Genomic DNA, 19,275 nt, shown 5'->3' with positions numbered 1-19,275 from the left:
TTACTTAATTTTTTAAGGCAAACACTTTTCTCAATTTCTTGAAGTAAACTCAACTTACAGTAGCCTCCCCCACTGAGAAAAATAGCTAGTCAGCTAGCGGACACCTAGCTAAGAGACAATGTCTGTGGAACAGGTCAATAGAACTGGTGGACAATAAAACAAAACACTCCTCTCATGGTTAAAACAAACAATCGTCAATAGCTGACAGCCGCTCAGAACTTTTTGAGTTGTGTGTTGTATGATAAGCACCAAAACTCTAGCAGCTACTCTTTGACCGAAAGCACTGATACTGACATGTGCAGACATACGTGGGCAGGTGACAGTTTACGTGGTCAAAGGAAAAAGAGGTGTGGTCATAACTAAAACATATTAATTTAAATCCATTTAACTTAAATTTATTCACACATTCGACTATATCTACACATGAGTTGACTACACTTAATATTTTCTAGTGATGTCAATAAACGTATATTTTTAAGTGCATTCTAATTAATTTTTGTAAGTATATTTGACATCCAGGTTTACATTGTACAAACAATTATATGTCCTTAAATATGACAGAATATATATTCCTACCCATATGAACAGAAACACTTGATAACATTTACAGGAGCATGTGACTTTGAATCACTATAATAATAATAATAATAATAATAATAATAATAATAATAATAATAATAATAATGGATTAGGTTTCTATAGTGCTTCTCAAGGCGCCCAAAGAACTTTACATTATTGATCCATTATTCATTCACTCTCACATTCTCACTCTGGTGGGGCTAAACTACACCTGTAGCCACAGCTGCCCTGGGGCAGACTGATGGAAGCCTGACTGCTAATCTGCACCCCCCTGACCACCCCCAACATTCACTACAGTAGTGTATGACACCTGTATAACAGACTGTGAAGGAGTCTGAGTTAATCTTTTGATCCTGTGACATGAACTTTGACCTTTTCACCAAAGCCGGTCATGGTAAGCCCAAAGAAATTTTAAACTGCCCTGATCACCCACTTTTTGGGGAGTTTAATTTGCTCCCCTCTGGTTGCCGTTTTAGGCTTCCTCAATTGAGAACCGGACAGGCTTGGGACTCCTTTATTCCTGTGGATATGAGGAATCTGAATTCACGTAGCTGATATATAGATGTTTTTTTTTTCTTCATGTGTCAGTTTTTAAAATCTTTTTATGTGATTATTTTTTAAGGCTAATGGCCATTATGGCAATTAACTTGTGTACTGCCCTATTAGACCTTTTTTTTACTTGTGTTGGGAAGGGGAGTGGCTCCATTGTGTGTTGTCCTGTATTGTGTAATTTTATTGGGGTGGCATCTGGGGGTGCTGTTTCTGTGTATGACTTTTTGCCTATGTGCTTATGTGTTTATGACCCCTGCTACACACTGACTTTCCTTTCCTAAGGATAAATAAAGTTGAAGTTGAAGCTGAAGTCAACATTATTTCCAAGTTTGATCATCTTGGCTCTTTGTTATCAAGTTATAGTGTGAGCACATGGTTAAATGGACTGACTCCCTCAAGGTCAAGGTCAAGGTTACTTTATTTATACCCGTAGGTAGATTTGTTTTGCAGTCTAGGTGATTGCCTTGGCATTACAACAACACTTACATTAAACATGCAAGACAGGTACTTGATCATGCTTACAGACAGGACAAAAACACAAGACAAAAAGTGCTCAGTGTTCCACCATTCATCTGTATAGCAGCATGGATAAGTAAAAAAAATAAAATAAAATAAATAAGATCCAATAAATAAAAACAAGATGCAATAAAACACCATAAAAACCAGTAAAGATAAAATAGAAACAATCTGGGATAAAAACCAGGATAAGAATAAGACCTTGTTATTCCCTCGACGTGAATAACAAGGTCTGAAAAAGGAACGTAACTGAGCTGCATTTACCTTTATAGATGTGAGGCTGCGTAGTCCACTCTTAGACTTACTAAATAGGCTATTTAGCTAATACTCTCCAAGAGGCAATGTAAGATACAAAAACAATCAGAATCATCTACAGCAGCCATGACACACATCATCACATCCTCAGCTGACATTTAAAGTACTTATTAGAGGCCAACTGATTATAGCGTATCACAGATTAATCAACAATGGTCAATATGTAACTGATGTATTAACTTTTTTACTGTGTGGAGATTCTGTCGCTCTGCTCCTGTGTGTCTGTGGTGCCAGAAGAGTTAGAGGAATAGTAAAGCGTGTTCAGTTTCACTTTCACAAACATAGACCACTACTACTACTCTCCCCCCGGACAATCACAGACAGATACCCCCCCCCCCCCCACACACACACACACAATATCATGGACCACCCCCCCCCACACACACACACACACACACACACACACAATATCACAGATCACTACCCCCCCCCCCCCCCCCCCCCCCATTTTACAAACTATTCATCCACCACCCCCGTCCATGCGCTTCCTGTGTCCCTCACAATTTCATTCTGCAGGTGTGACTGGGAATTAATACTGTATATTAACTGTCATTCACATTTTAAAGAATGATTTACCAAACAATTTTTATGTCACTACTTATAAAATATAGACTCACATCTTTTCCCAAAAGTCTGCTCTCCCCAGCATAAAAACTACCACATCTACAACCTGTGGTTCCCCACAGGTCACAAACTAGTCTAATATAAGACTACTATATCCGGTGTTTATCAATGTTCTTACTTCATATATCGGCTGATATATCGATTGTTTTGTTTTTGGGTTTTTTGCACCTAATATCGGTATCAGCACCAAAAATCCAATATCGGCCGGACTCTAGCACTTATTGATACTTCATGTCAATTATACAAGATACAAATAAAGGTAACAGTGTGTGTACTAACATCTCTTATATCCAAGACCACACACAACTTCCTGTAGAAATTCAATTCCCAGAGTCATATTTCTTTTCTCATCTTCTGAATGTTGACTATTTTTAGTAAATGTATCAAGCAGGAATGATGCGCATTTTTTCCCTTGAAGCCATGGACCCATTTGGACAATTCCTATATGTCCTAACTCCTATTAATTTAACATTTTATTTTTATTTTTTACATCCTATTGCAAAAATGCCTTTCATGTACTGTTGTTTTTTCATGTGCATTTTGACACACTTTCTTATTCTTTACCCGTCCAGCTTTGGGCAGTCTGAGCAGGACACCAAATTTGCATAAAATCTTTTATCTTATGTCTTGAACTCAAGTATGAAACATTGTAATATATAACACTGAAATCTGAGAAATTCACATGGTTATTTCTCTTCTATTTGTGATGATCAACTGAAGAAAATATGCCATACCTATTCGACTATAAGTGCTAGTTAAAGTTGGTTTCTGAGCTCTTTCAGTGCACAGATCTCCTTTAGATGACATAAATGGAAGTGATGACAGTGTGTCTTCTTCACTACTGTGGCCTCAGTCACACTCCAGCTGCAGAACATGACATTAACAGACAGATCCCTACTATGTCACCACCAACAGATGAATCCACACTTTTTAACTAAACGCCTTCATCTTCACAGCCACATTTATAAGAAACCACAAAAGGAATGTCATCCTCTTAACCTGGTTCAGGTTGTTTTTGAGTCTGTAAACATGAGCAGAAACAGTTGGGACACCTACCTACGGAGCCTCACACAGCTGATGTCCACGCCAAAAATGACAAATAATTATATAAATCTTAACACGACAATTTTCACGCTCAGAGGGTAACGTCGTTTAACCTGTTTCTCATAATAAAAAGTAAACTCATCGCCTAAGGTGTCGAAAATTAAGTTTTACAGCGACAAATAACCAGGTTTACTGATTAGCCATCATGCTAGGTGCTGTTTAAGGTAACGACAAGATAACAGAAACCAAAGCCAGCTACATCCGGTTAATAATTTCACAATAAAATACCTTTTTAATTTCAAATTTTACAGCTATTTCACTGTCCTTAATAATACCTATAATACATTTATCCTTTAAATATTAGCAGACAGAAATCAATAAATAAATCAATAAATTTGGCTTTCAACTTGTTTATGAAATCTTTATTTCGAGCATGTAAACAGTGAAATCAAAACAAAAATCAACCAACAAAATATAGGTGCTGGTACAAAAATGATTGATAACAAACAAACTACAAAATAAATAAATAAATAAATAATAATAGTAATAGTAAATAAATAAATACTACTACTACTACTACTAATAATAATAATAATAATAATAATAATAAAAACAAATGAAATGAAATTATACATGCTCGAAAAGGAGTAGGAAGAAGTAAAAACTTAGGTACTGCTACCCCCAATTTCTATTCCTTACGATCACTATATAACAATTATTGTTTTGTATGAATATTAATACAATAATAGTAATAATAGTAATAACAACAACAATACTAGTATAACAATATCACACATCCTTTTTCTTACCAGATATTAATAAAAACTAGAAAGCACAAAAACAAAAACAAAACAAGCAACAAAACAAACAAACAAAAACCCCTATACATATATGATATAAATTCATATAATATTCTATATTGTCTTATATAGTAATAATATTTTTATATATCCATATATAAACTAGATATTATTAGCACAAATGTGGCAAAGCCCCACTATGAAAAACAACTGGATTCCCCCCTCAGGCCCTTTCCTCTCTGTATTTTGTAAAAATCATTTGTTTGTATTTGTTTTTAAACTGTCTGATGTTTGGATACTGTTTCAGCTCCACACTCAGTCTGTTCCATAGTCTTACACCATTATTTGATAAACAGAATCTTTTCTTCGTGGTTCGGCATCATTGTATCTTAAAATTTGTCATTTCCCTTAAAGCTATACCTACTGATGTGGCATTTCTCACAGCACTTAGTAAAAGTTTGAACATGAACAACCCGCCTCCCTCCAAAGCCCCGCCCCCTTCCCTCTGCCTGAGCACTGAGGCTCCTCCTCCTCTCTCCTCCTCTCTCCTGATGCGCGATGGAAACGGAGGAGGAAGCAGAGGTGGAGGTCCGGTCCGTTTTGGCGTGTCCAAGGACCCCTCCCTCAGTAATCAGATGCATCATCCACCTGCCCGTGGCTCCTGTTCCATCAGTAGACCTGGTCTGTGCAGTACTGGGTCAGTGTCTTCACTGCAGTGCCCAGGGGATGGGCGCGCGCACTGTGAACGCGCGGCCTCCGCAAATTTTCCGTGGACATTTGAAGTTTCATAGTCCATACAATTATCATCCTACATCATCTTACATGTGTGACACCATGTACATGTACCTGTATGAGTCCCACCATCATAAAAGCTGAGCTTTATGCAGACCTGTTCAGTCCAGTACAGGTGACTTCCAGACTTTTATCTCCATCCTTCATTCATCAGACTCCCGTTTGTGCCCCTCAGTTGTTGTTTCTGTTCATAAATCTTTTTTTTCCCTTCCACATGTGCATGTCACTTCTATCCAAACACATCCTAGACAGTAGACTGTGGTCAGTGACAGGAGAAGCAGCGCCAGTGAAGCGTCAGATTCAGAGGGACACATTTCGGATGTGAGGTGGAGATAATGGATCGGATGCTGGATGGGCGTAATGGATGATTGACAGGAGGCTCAGTCATGTTCGGCAAATTATTTTATTTGGACCGACTAAAATGATTGGTCAGACTTTCATTAGAAATATATGAGAATTAAACATTTTTGAGTTTCAATACCTGGTGGATTTCTTTTACATTTTAGTTTGACACACACTTATTAGGAGCATTTTAAGATGACAAAAGAAAAGTGTAAAAATGCCACATCATACAGTATAGCTTTAATTTATACCCTCCCTCTCTTTCCTGAAACATTTTTTGTAAATGGTTTGGTAATAGATTATTTCTGGCTTTGTAAAGAAATTGTGCTGTGTGGAATTCAACCATATCATTAAATTTTATTATTTTAGACTTTAAAAATAGTGGATTGGTGTGTTCACGATAACCTACATTGTGAATTATTCTGATAGCTCTTTTTTGCAGTATGAAACGTGGATCTAGTGAGCTTTTGTATGTATTGCCCCACATCTCTGTGCAGTAATTAAGATAGGGTAAAACCAGGGAACAAAACAGTGCGTGAAGTGATTTGTTGTCTAAAAAGTGTCTTGCTTTGGCCATTACAGAGATGCTTCTAGATATTTGTTTTATTTTTTTTTGTATAGTTTTCACCCCGCAGTTGCAACATTCACAGTTTATTTATTACATTTCTCTATTTCATTGTTGCTATTCTTGTACTTGTTTTAAATACTTTCGATTACAGAAAAGGTGTTTTATTTATGTTCTTTGGGTTTTAATTTGTTTGCATGACTCCAAGAGAGCCCTGCACAAGAATTCATACGAGGGCTGTTCAATAAGTTCATGGCCTCACTCAGAAATACTGGTTGTTATAATACAGGATGTTACATTCTTTCGTGATGGGATAGTGATGCTTGAACATCGATGGACCAAGTGCATTGCTGTAAATGGAGATTATGTTGAAAAATAAAATATAAATTATCAGTCTGTGTTGTTCTGTTCTGGGTGAGGCCATGAACTTATTGAACGGCCCTCGTATGCACCCAGACTGTTTGTTTGTACAAAAATAGCAAATAAAAATCTCGAATCTTCAAAGTAAAAACACAAACTACTAAAAATACAAACATTTTACACAATTAAATATTATCAATCATACAAATAGTTTTAAGTTATTCTTCTGCAGGCCATAGTTTGGGACAAAAAATGAATATCAATACAGTATATAGCTGATCTGTAAGATAGATGAGGCGACGTAATTAACAGGTTGGTGTTTGTAAATACACATTATTTACAGCATACAAACATATATCATTTTGAATTCAATTTTACCACTGAAGACTATTTCTCAATGTACACTTCAGTCCCGAAGGAGTAATTTCATCTGTAAGTCACATATTCAGTGTTCTATCAAAAAGGAAGAAAGAAATCAGAAACTGTTCAAACAAGAATAAATGACACATAACTAATGTAAATTATAAGATAAATATAATACATTATTAACAGGAATGAAAAAATTCTAAAACAAAATAAAAACAAAACAAAAAAAGTAATATGAATGTTAAAATCATATAAAAATCTTAAGTTGCATAGTCCTGCTTGAATTAAAGGGAAAATGGCTCATATATTTTGAAATATGATGCCATATTTTACTGGCTTCACAAATAGTGGGTTTATTTTATTTTGTAACAACTATGTTAGTTTCCTGTCTCATCCTCATTCTTCAGATATATCTTGACGCATTATTTCCCGAGTTTCTGATCAGCTGACTAATGAGACATAAACACTTCCGCTGTGTGTCCACGGGGACAAGGAACAAGTCACCACTTCTCCATAAACCCTGAACCAATAAACGAGTCTCACCAACGACTACACACTGAAAATCATGAAAATAAATCAGCATTTGTTGATGATGGAGGAGTCAGTTTGGTAAAAGCTGCTGGTGGTCCAATTTCTTCTGTCATCGCAGACAAAAGCAACAGAAATCGAGTGAGGGAAATACAACTGTTCCAATGATATTAAAACAAAAGGCTATTTCTCTGATTTCAATACTTAGTCATATGTATTTAGGTATTTTCAACCTATATCTATGTATGTTATCACTTGTTTATACTTTTGTTTTTCTTTCGTTCTCTATATTCTTACCACCGATTTACTCAGTATCTGTTCCACGCGCTCTGTGATCCATTAGTTTGGTCTGAGGCACAGCCGTAGGCGCAACACAACTCTGACAACAGCCGCTTTTTACGGGTAAGAGACAAAAGTACTCAACTCACAAGCTTTTGTGTCAAACCAAGGAGTTTCTGACTATGTTTAAATATATTTAAAGAAATAAATGTGTTCTTTATCGGATTTTACGAGCTGTATTTGTAGCAGAACATCACCACGTGGGTACAGGAACGACGAGTGCGCTTGTTAGTAGTGCTCCATTTGTTGTACGGTGTCTCCCTAGAGGGCGGGACGAACTCATGTTGATTTGATCCTTCACATAAAAGACTTCAGCTCCGGACGGTCGGGCAACGTCATGCTTAAAAACAAACTGCCCTTCACTACTGTCTACTAGCTTGCTATACTTAGCTTCAAATGTGCAGACGAGTGGCTTTAAATGTTTTAAAAATCATTTTTTACAGACATTAAAGCAGTAGGTTTTTGTAATACACGTGTAGGGATACCGAAGGAACATAACAAGAAGTAAAAAGCATATGTAGCTCACCGTGTACCATCCAATAACAGCATAAGTTCTTCATGAAGTCATGTTAATAATAAACTGCTAAATAATATAAATGCTGATGAAATTACACAGTTTCACAAGGACATACCTTTTATAAAGTAATAGACTATATAAGAGTTTAGGCCTCACAGATAAGGCAGCTTCATTTACAGCTACTACTACACATTAGAACACTGCACATAAAAATAAAATACCATTAAACATACTGAAATATATGTAACACATAAATACATGCTCTACATGCATTCAGTATGCTACATATGACTTATTAGAATAAAATATATAAAATAGACATGGTTTTTAAGTGTGTAACAACATATAAATATAAACATAGTACATAATGTGCATGTACAATATAAGGATATTTATATTGAGGATATTCTATGCTAACGGTATGCAGAACATATGAGTATATTTTTTGCAGATACACTGATTCTTTAGACAAAATGTGAAGCAGTCAACATAACATCGTATCCATAACTAAAAGTTGAATTATAATTAACAAGTGGAATGTCTGCATCAACTTCTGACTTGAACCCCTATAAACCCATATTTAGTGTGTTCAAAACACTATATATTTTGTTTGTTTATTCTGTCATCTGTATTGTTATATCTTTATTTGTATTAAGTAAATACACTAAGTTGGATGTTTTTGTCAAATAGGATTGAGTGTCACCTGGAGGCTGCTGGTCATGGGGTTGACCAAGCAGTATCTGCGCTACGTTTCCAGTGCAGTGTTTGGAGTCATCGGTAGTCAGAAAGCCAACATAGCATATGTGACCCTTCGAGGGGGAGAGAAGGGGCGGTACGTTGCCGTGGCAGCATGTGAACACGTCTTCATCTGGGATGTCCGGAAAGCAGAGAAGGTGAGATGGAAGCACCTGAATGAACCAATCCAAACCCCTCAGAACACACTACCATGTGTTTAAGCATCTTTATGTCGGTGTCCCCAGGTCCTGATCCTGCAGGGCCAGAAACATGAAGTGACCTTCCTCTGCCCATCTCCTGATGGTGTCCACATCGCTGTGGGATATGAGGATGGAGCTGTGCGAATTTTTAGTCTGCTGAATGGAGAAAGCACTGTGTCTTTTAACGGCCACAAGTCTGCTGTCACTGTTATAAACTATGATGCACTTGGTGCACGGCTTGTCACAGGATCCAAGGTTAGTCACATGAGTTCACACCACAGTCTGCACTTTAAAGATGTTTATTATTAATTGCAGGGCTTTATTGACAAAGAACAAATGGTGCAACAGTGCAAACATTGGACACTAATGCCAAACACATAAAAGCAATGTTACTGCTCAGTATTCTATTTATACTAAAATGGCGTATGAGTGTGTGCATGAATGGGTGAATGTGAGGCTTTGTAAAGCACTTTGGGTGCCATGAAGGTGTGAAAATGTGCCATATAAGTGCAGTCCATTTACCATATTCATGCTAATGCATTGTTTGTATAATATGACTAATATGACCAACTGATATAGAAAGACAGTAAAATCTGGAAATGGTTCAGATCTTATTTCTCATTTGAGACACTAGGATAGAGTGTTTGGAGACAGTAGATATATCTGCCTTGCAAAGTGCAACAGCTGTTAGTATCAGCAGGATGGAAAACTTATATGTTCATTGTTTCTGGTCATGAAAGTTCTTACAGTATTACTAGAGGTGTGTGCAATCCATTTTTTATTTTGTGTTTGGGTCCCAGAGGTAGTAAAACTGATGGGCCTTTTACAGATAGAGAGGAAAGAAATATATCAGAACATCCCTGGTGGTTGGAGTGTTTTTTTGTGTGTTTACATTTACCAGTGTTTCCTGAAAAAGTCTGAAATCAAAGAGAGGTAAATATCTCTTTGCCAATATCAGCAACAAATAAAACCTTTTTCATAATTCATCTCTGTTTTTAATGAGCCTTTGTGGACAATGTAGGACAGGCTGATGTCTGTACACAAGAACAGTGTGTTGAGGCATGAGAAATGAAGATGAGAATGCCTCAGCACAAACATAGTTTGACCTGAGAAGCACATGAGTTATGATCTGTAAAAGCATATTGGTTGTTATATGGTCAAGGCTTTGTTTGTCACATCAGTCTGAAGTGAAATAGTCCCTCTGTCAGTTCTGTTGGGTCATGTATAGGACATGTTATGACTGTTCCTTCCCCATGCAGGACACTGATGTGATCGTGTGGGACGTCATCAATGAGTGTGGGTTGTACAGACTGAAAGGTCATAAAGACGTCATCACACAGGCCTTATTCCTCAAGAAGAAGAACCTCCTGGTCACCAGGTAACAAAGATTTTCCATTTATCGTAGCTTAGAAGCAGATTTATTAAAGCATCCAGTACATCACGATAATTACTACATTTATTGATTATAGGTTTTATTAAGTAAGACAAAAAAGTGTTGAAGAGGACATGACTGACAGTAGTTTAACTGGCTTTTGAAGTGGATACTAAATTATGTATTATTTTTTTATTGTAACTGTTTGGTTCAGTTTGCATAAATATAAGAAAGACGGCATCACAGAGGTACTTTTGGAGATACTCCACTAATTTTATACACTAATTATTTGACATCATGAAAGTTCTTTGCTATTATTATTGGTGAGTAAAAGTATGATTTTATAATCTATGTGAAAGTATGATTTTATAATCTATGTAAAATTGTATTTGTTGGTTTAATTTTGCATGTAGTATTTGATTTAAGTCATTGACAACTAACCTTTACCATGTCTTTACTAATGTTTAACCTCCCAGAGCTCTAGCCCCATCAGCAGTGTGTTTCTGTGTGTTCTGCTCCTTCACAGCTCCAAAGACAGCTTCGTGAAATGGTGGGACTTGGACACACAGCACTGCTTTAAGACCATGGTGGGCCATCGCAGTGAGGTGAGAGGCTTCAGCATCAAACACTGAGTTATTCATCTAACACTTCTATGAATTAAAACACTTAGACAAAGAAGCTGGAGAAATTATATCCACTCTGTGTTTTCAGTAAATTCTAATAAAATAATGTAAAGAGTGTGTACATTATTAGTGAAGAGACTTGAAGCTGCGGGAGACTTTCGTGACCAATTTTTCATCAGATCTGTAAAACCCCAGTCATAGCCTAAGTATCATGAATCTGTAAGTCTTTCTGTGATTACTCAGCTGAATCTCTTCCCTTACGGTGAACAATTTCGAAGTGCCATCCACCATAAACAAACCATGTGATTACAAACAGAACCGGGAGGTAACTCGGGCATCTTCGGAATTTTGTTGCAACATGCATTGTGGGAAACGGAGGCACCTGACAGCGGCAGCTGCTACAGACACGATGCGGAAACGGCAGGAGCTCCCTTCCCTTTATGCATATTCCTCCAGCCGTTTCCACATTTCAGCCGTTTCCGCGTCATGTTTATTTCATCCATATAATATCATATGGTTGCGCTGCTGCTGCCGCTGCCAGGTGGCTGCGCGAACCTCCCTTTCCCACAATGCACGTTGCGACAAAATTCCGAAGATGCCTGAGTTACCTCCTGGCTCCGTTTGTAAATATATGGCTTGTTTATGGTGGATGGCACTTTGAAATTGTTCACCATAATCCAAGAGATTCAGGTGAGTAATCACAGAAAGACTTACAGATTCGTGATACTGAGGATATGACTGAGGTTTTACAGATTTGATGAAAAATGGGTCATGAAAGTCTCCCACACCTTTAAATGTAACCAATTTACTAAGTATCCGCAAATACAATCCATTCCCCTGCTTTTCCAATCATTACAGTTAAAGCAATCCTATAATAGTCTCAGCCTCCTAAAATAGTATCGGGATTCTTTAATTGAATAAAAGCTCATGATGGAATTATGCTTTTCAGTAAGTTTCCAATTAATAAAACTAACAAAGTTAAAGCTAACAGTTGTAAGTTTCTTTTTTTTTTCAGCTGGACTAGTGGATGTAGATGTGTTTTTTTAATAACCTCAAATGTCGACTATGTTTAAATTTTTTATTGTCACGATTCAGTGCATATTCCCACATTTTACACTTATGAGGAGGGAAAGGTGTCATGTGCACTGACATTCATATAAAAAAAGTCTGAATAAAATGAACTCTCAACAGTTTACTTGGCTTATATTTGTTAAAGCTGCAGACTAAATCAAAAGACTAAATATACATATGGATGATTTGATGTTTTGATGTTGATCGTATATTTAATCCCCTATGTCAGGGGCCTCAAACATGTGGCCCGGGGGCCAGAACCGGCCTGCCAAAGGGTCCAGCCTGGCCTGCAGGATGAATTAGTGGAATACAAAATGTACATTGAAGATATTAAAATCAAGGATGTTAAAATAATTTTAGGTCAATTTAATGTAAAGTGGGTCAGACCAGTAAAATAGTATCATAACAAGAAAATCACTCAGAGAGCGCAGATCTCTGCAAAGGCAGATCAGTGCCCCCACCACCACCACCATCGATCACCACCAAAATGTAATCATTTCTTCGTTGTGCCAGTATCAACATTTCCTGAAAATTTCCTGAAAATCCATACATAACTTTTTGAGTTATCTTGCTAACAAACACGCACGCAAATGCACAAAGTAAAGTGATCACAATTCATTATTCATTTCCTTTCCAATTCATTATTCAAACCGCAAATTGTTGTCTTTGTTTTAGTGTACAAAAAGTTAAATTACACAAAAATGTTTACACTTACAGAAAAGCCTTTTACAAAAAATGTGAATAACCTAAACAAATACGAGGGCCATTCAATAAGTTCATGGCCTCACCCAGAACAGAACAACACAGACTGATAATTTATATTTTATTTTTCAACATAATCTCCATTTACAGCAATGCACTTGGTCCATCGATGTTCAAGCATCACTATCCCATCACGAAAGAATGTAACATCCTGTATTATAACAACCAGTTTTTCTGGGTGAGGCCATGAACTTATTGAACAGCCCTCGTATGAACAACCTGAAATGTCTTAAGAGAATTAAGTGCAATTTTAACAATATTCTGCCTGTAATTAAATGTTTTGTGTATTTGTAGATCCACTGTGATCTGTAAGTTGTAATGAACATGTGAAAATGAGAAGCTGAGGCAAAATAATGGCATACATTTTTAAAATTGCCTTTTTTCTTTTAATAAATTTGATTTTGTTCATGGTTGTTCATGTTTTTCAAAGTTTTATGAACAGATAGTTTCTAGATGTAAACATTTTGATGATATAAATTTACTTTTTTCAGTCTAAAACACAGAAGTTAGACATACAATTTTTGGAATTGACATTATTTTTATATTATTATTTTAATGATCCGGCCCACTTTAGATACTATGAGGCTGTATGTGACCCCTGAAGTAACATGAGTTTGACAACCCTGTCCTATATTTAAGAAAACACCAGTGAGCAGCCAAAAGCCCATGTCACAGAGTCCATAGATGTGGGTATCTAACTACCTCTTAGATACTTAGTTCAGCTCAGGTTTCTGTTCCCTTTTCTTATAAGATTTGGAGATATTACTGAATATTACTGTGTCACAACAACTTTTAGTTCAATCAGTCACATTATGTCTTACCAGTGACTGAGTAACATCCAAGGTTATTATCGTTAACGAAAACGAACGAAATGACGAAAACTAAAATTGAAAAAACATTTTCGTTAACTGAAATTAATAAAAACTCTAATTAAAAGAAAAAAACGATAACTAACTGAAACTGTATTGTGAGCTTACAAAACTAACTAAAACGTATAAAAATTATGGATACAATTCCCTTCGTTTTCGTCTTTGTCAATGTCAGATTGATATCAAATTGATTTATTTCGCTCCAGCAGTTTGAGCTGGTGACACCATACAACACTTCACAGTCTGTCATGTCTGGTCACTGGTGGTTTGCAGTCGTCTTCTGGTCCCCACTCTACCTGGAACATACAGACTAAAGCTGGGACACAGCAGCACAGTCCTGTCTGGGGTTTACTGTAGTGATACATGGGTCGGGTTTTTTTTTTTTTTTGGCGTACCGTGTGTGTGCGCGTGAGTGACAGAGACAGAGCAGAGCTAAATGACAGTCAGTGTTGAACTAGCATCCAGGTAAAAACTGGAGAGTTTATCACCATGAAAAGGCCTTCCAAGCCCTGAACTGCACAGTTTAGAAGAGGAGAAAAGAGGAGGAGGAAAACTAATCCAATTACAGAGGTATGGAACCTGTTAGAATGGTAAAAAAACGTTTGATGTTACAGCTACAGCTAGCTGAACTGAACTGAAGCAAAGTTAGCTAATAATGGAACTGGAGATGATTAAGAGATGAGATATCTGCTAAGGAGTGGTTTACTGCTGATGGACTGGGTTATATATGTTTATAAGTGGTTTATATATGTTCCTATCTGCTTTAACTGCTGGTTAGCTGGTTTATAATAGGTTCCTATCTGCTTTAACTGCTGGTTAGCTGGTTTGTTTCTATCTGCTTTAACTGCTGGTTAGCTGGTTTGTAATAGGTTCCTATCTGCTTTAACTGCTGGTTAGCTGGTTTATAATAGGTTCCTATCTGCTTTAACTGCTGGTTAGCTGGTTTATAATATGTTCCTATCTGCTTTAACTGCTGGTTAGCTGGTTTGTAATAGGTTCCTATCTGCTTTAACTGCTGGTTAGCTGGTTTATAATATGTTCCTATCTGCTTTAACTGCTGGTTGGCTGGTTTATATATGTTTCTATCTGCTTTAACTGCTGGTTAGCTGGTTATATATGTTTCTATCTGCTTTAACTGCTGGTTAGCTGGTTATATATGTTTCTATCTGCTTTAACTGCTGGCTGCTTTGTGCATCTCCTCTCATGCTTTGCACATCTTCGCATTGTTTCACGCAAGTGATGTTGTGTATGGATTGCACCCCCCCTCAACCTGCTATAGGGAATTTATACATTGTACGGTACATTGTGTCTCTGCTCAGTCCATGAGCTGCCCTAACCCGACCCCCAAATAAAGTGTCCAGGGTAACCCATATCCACGCCTCACTAATTTCTTTGAATAGGATGATGAGGAAGATAAAATATATAAAATAACTAAAACTAATACTAAAACTAAACTAAACTAAACTAAAACTAAGCATTCAGAAAAAAACGATAACTAATAAAAACTAACAAACCTGCTCTAAAAACTAATTAAAACTAACTGAATAAGAGAAAAAAAAGTCAAAACTAATTAAAACTAAACTACAATTAAAAATCCAAAACTATTATAACCTTGGTAACATCCCAGTTTGGAAGCTTTAACGTCAAAAGGAGTAGAATGACGAGGAGGCACCGTTTGAGAATGAAAGGCATTTTTTCTGATTCAGACAGGTGGATTTAAGGTCTAAATGTTGTCCAAATGGGATTGGCAATTAAATGAAAGAGACCCTGATATGGGATTAAATAGTTTCATGCAGCATTTTCCTGAAAATAAGCCTTATCTTTTTTAGAAGTTATCTTTTGGAGACGATGTCACCTGAATAGTGTTTTCATTTTCATGTATGTGCATTAGGTGTGGGGCATGTTGCTGCTGAATCAGGAGGACAGGCTGCTCACGGGCTCAGCTGACAGCGAACTGAGAGCCTGGAACATCAGCTACCTGGAGGAGGTGAGGACATACAAGACTGTACAAAAGTCCTGGGCCACCTTTAGTTTTGCTGTTTCATCTGGGTTGAAATGAGCATACATATTTATTTCTCGTTCTCTTTTCTTCAGATGCAACTAGAACAGACAGGAAATATGTGCACAGTCTTATAAGACACACAAAAACCGAACGAAATGGGTTGTAAAGGTTAAAGATGCTATTTAGTGTGATCCCTTTCCTCATGACAGAAAGCAGCAAAAGCAGATAGAAACATCTGACGTGGTTGAATGAAACCTGGAACAAAACAGAGGAAAATTTATACAGTAAATCTCATATTGTCGAAACAAAACAGTTACTGAACAAAGGCGTGTTAAGTGCAATGTTAGGTCACACTAAATACGACCACTTTGGTTTATAGATGCTGTTTTTTCCCTGAAATTTTAGTTTTTCCTGCTGTACATACTTCACATATAGTAGAACTGAATACAGAGACTGAGAAATGAATGTGTGTGATTAGAACTTTACTTAAGGTGCTTGCGCAGGTCTTGAAAGTCTTAAAAAGTATGGAATTTTGAAACACATGTTTTCCAGACCTTGAAAAGTCTGAAATTTTGTGTGAAAGTCTTAATAACAGGGTTCATACGGGTGCTTGAAATCCTTGAAAGTGCTTGAATTTCAATGTTGTGATTTCAAGGTCTGAAAAGTGTTTGAATTTTAGTTTAAGTGCTTGAAAGTGCTTGCAATTCAAACTCTGTGGTGTGATTTATTTATTTATTTATTTATAATATTAATTCTGCCAGGTTAGATGTCAAGCCAAAGCTTGAAAGAGGTGATACATTTTGAAAAATAAAGCTTTTTGATGAAAAAGAAAATTCCCAGGTGCTCTCAGGTCGACTCCATGTACATTTTTATCCTAATCTTTGGTTCGGTGTGAGTGTATCTGAACAACACCAGTGGCTTCCCTTTTTTGGGATAAAACTTTGTTCTCATTTAATTTTTATTTTATTTTTTAACTTTTTTTAAAGATGTTTATAACATAATACAATGTACATTATTGTGATAAAAAGTGAAAAAAATAATCATGAGTACATGTAACCCCATAGATTAGATTAGATAGATTTTACCCCAGTGATAAGGTGCTGTGCTGGAAAAAATTGAAAATGACCCTTAAAAGTACTTGAGTTTGACCTTGAAAAATGTGTACGAACCCTGAATAAAGTATGGAAAAAAGTTTCTCTCAGTCACATTTTAGAGTATGCTCAAAGGCACATAATCTTGTAAGATAAGAAATACATGAGGAAAGCATATAAAAAACTGGATATGATTTCACTAATCGGTCGGTACTGGAATGATTCTAGTGAAACTTGTTTGTGTGATATCCATGCACTTGCACTGCACACAACAGGTACAATCTCAACCAAAAATGTAGGAACACAAGTATAGAAGTACATAAAGTCGAGGGCTTGGGGAAAAAAAATAGCTGTTTTGAAAAAGTCTGGAATTTTTATTTGGATAAAGAGCAAACACCCTGTTCAGTAAACCAACAAATCTGATAACTTTTGCACAGTCCTGTACATGACTGTTTTTTTTTTTTTTCACCTTAACTGATGAATACTTTTCACTCAACAAATACAGGGTGGGGAAGCAAAATTTACAATGAACATTTAGTTGTTTTTTCTCAGCAGGCACTACGTCAATTGTTTTGAAACCAAACACATATTGATGTCATAATCATACCTAACACTATTATCCATACCTTTTCAGAAACTTTTGCCCATATGAGTAATCAGGAAAGCAAACATCAAAGAGTGTGTGATTTGCTGAATGCACTCGTCACACCAAAGGAGATTTCAAAAATAGTTGGAGTGTCCATAAAGACTGTTTATAATGGAAAGAAGAGAATGACTATGAGCAAAACTATTACGAGAAAGTCTGGAAGATACTATTAAAGAAGAATGGGAGAAGTTGTCACCCCAATATTTGAGGAACACTTGCGCAAGTTTCAGGAAGCGTGTGAAGGCAGTTATTGAGAAAGAAGGAGGACACATAGAATAAAAACATTTTCTATTATGTCAATTTTCTTGTGGCAAAGAAATTCTCATGACTTTCAATAAACTAATTGGTCATACACTATCTTTCAATCCCTGCCTCAAAATATTGTAAATTTTGCTTCCCCACCCTGTATATTAAATACTTGAGCAGGAGCCACAGTGGAAGAGTAAAGACAGAAAAGACCTCATTAAAAACACTGCTGATGAAGTTAGTTATTTTGATCGTCAGTGGTTCTCTGAAGACATTTTTTGCCAAATGACTGATTCACATAAATTAGGGGGAAAACCTCCACTTACATCACAGCCCAATTTGTCATTATTTCATGTGACATTTATATCGTTTGCCAGTGGATTCAAAGCAGAAAAATCCCCCAAGTTCTACAGCAAATATTTGTGCTTGTCTTTTAATGTGGAGATTTAGTTATCGTTTGTTAGTCACGATGTGGGTTGACTAATTCCCCTTCTCCCACTGAGGCAGTCTGAGCCATGTATAATCTCAAAGTGGTTCTCTGCCAGGAAGACTGTTTCCAGACTGGCACCCACGCCAAAGAGTATAGAAAAAGAGGCCAAACTCTTTTAACAGCATTTTTCATTCCAACATGGCATCTGACATTGCCACGGAGTAGAAAATTAACCTTAAATTTTTATCAGTGTGGATTGTTTATAGATGAGTATAGATGGAGAGAGAGGAAGAAGATAAAACTGACAACAAGTTTCAGTCCAAAATGGTAGAAAAGTGTCTATGTTGAAATGAAAGAGATTATTAGGGTTTTTGCAACTATCAATTATTTTCAGTGACATTTTTTAAATTAATTGTTAGGTCTGTACAGTTTTAGTAAATGGTGAAAAACAAAACATCCTGAAATGCATTATTTGGTCAAAAGCACAAAGATATTCAGTTTAAAGCTATACCGTATGATGTGGCATTTTTACACTTTTCTTTTGTCATCTTAAAATGCTCCTAATAAGCGTGTGTCAAACTAAAATGTAAAAGAAATCCACCAGGTAGTGAAACTCAAAAATGTTTAATTCTCATATATTTCTAATAACAGTCTGACCAATCATTTTAGTCGGTCCGAATGAAATAATTTGCCGAACATGACTGAGCCTCCTGTCAATCATCCATTACGCCCATCCAGCATCCGATTCATTATCCCCACCTCACATCCGAAATGTGTCCCTCTGAATCTGACGCTTCACTGGCGCTGCTTCTCCTGTCACTGACCACAGTCTACTGCCTAGGATGTGTTTGGATAGAACTGACATGCACATGTGGAAGGGGAAAAACTGATTTATGAACAGAAACAACAACTGAGGGGCACAAACGGGAGTCTGATGAATGAAGGATGGAGATAAAAGTCCGGAAGTCATCTGTACTGGACTGAACAGG

General features: G+C 36.6%; 2 protein-coding genes across 2 annotated transcripts in view; one reads left to right on the top strand and one right to left on the bottom strand.

The window, feature by feature from the left end:
• gdap2 (ganglioside induced differentiation associated protein 2) overlaps positions 1 to 3,861 on the bottom strand; it is a 56,789-nt gene extending 52,928 nt beyond the window's left edge. Inside the window, exon 1 of the mRNA XM_030124812.1 lies at positions 3,643 to 3,861. The gene's annotated coding sequence lies outside the window, so the exon portion shown is untranslated. The remainder of the gene's footprint in view (positions 1 to 3,642) is intronic.
• Positions 3,862 to 7,690: 3,829 nt separating this feature from the next.
• wdr3 (WD repeat domain 3) overlaps positions 7,691 to 19,275 on the top strand; it is a 29,908-nt gene continuing 18,323 nt past the window's right edge. Inside the window, exons 1-6 of the mRNA XM_030124811.1 lie at positions 7,691 to 7,785; positions 8,930 to 9,132; positions 9,220 to 9,429; positions 10,434 to 10,552; positions 11,073 to 11,151; positions 15,763 to 15,858. Of these exons, the coding sequence (XP_029980671.1) occupies positions 8,959 to 9,132; positions 9,220 to 9,429; positions 10,434 to 10,552; positions 11,073 to 11,151; positions 15,763 to 15,858 (678 nt within the window). The 5' untranslated portion in view covers positions 7,691 to 7,785; positions 8,930 to 8,958. The remainder of the gene's footprint in view (positions 7,786 to 8,929; positions 9,133 to 9,219; positions 9,430 to 10,433; positions 10,553 to 11,072; positions 11,152 to 15,762; positions 15,859 to 19,275) is intronic.

Source organism: Sphaeramia orbicularis, chromosome 21, assembly GCF_902148855.1.
Source record: "Sphaeramia orbicularis chromosome 21, fSphaOr1.1, whole genome shotgun sequence".
NCBI classification, from domain to species: Eukaryota; Metazoa; Chordata; class Actinopteri; order Kurtiformes; family Apogonidae; genus Sphaeramia; species Sphaeramia orbicularis.
Note: the sequence above shows the minus strand (reverse complement) of the source record. Positions and strands in the feature narration are given on the sequence as shown.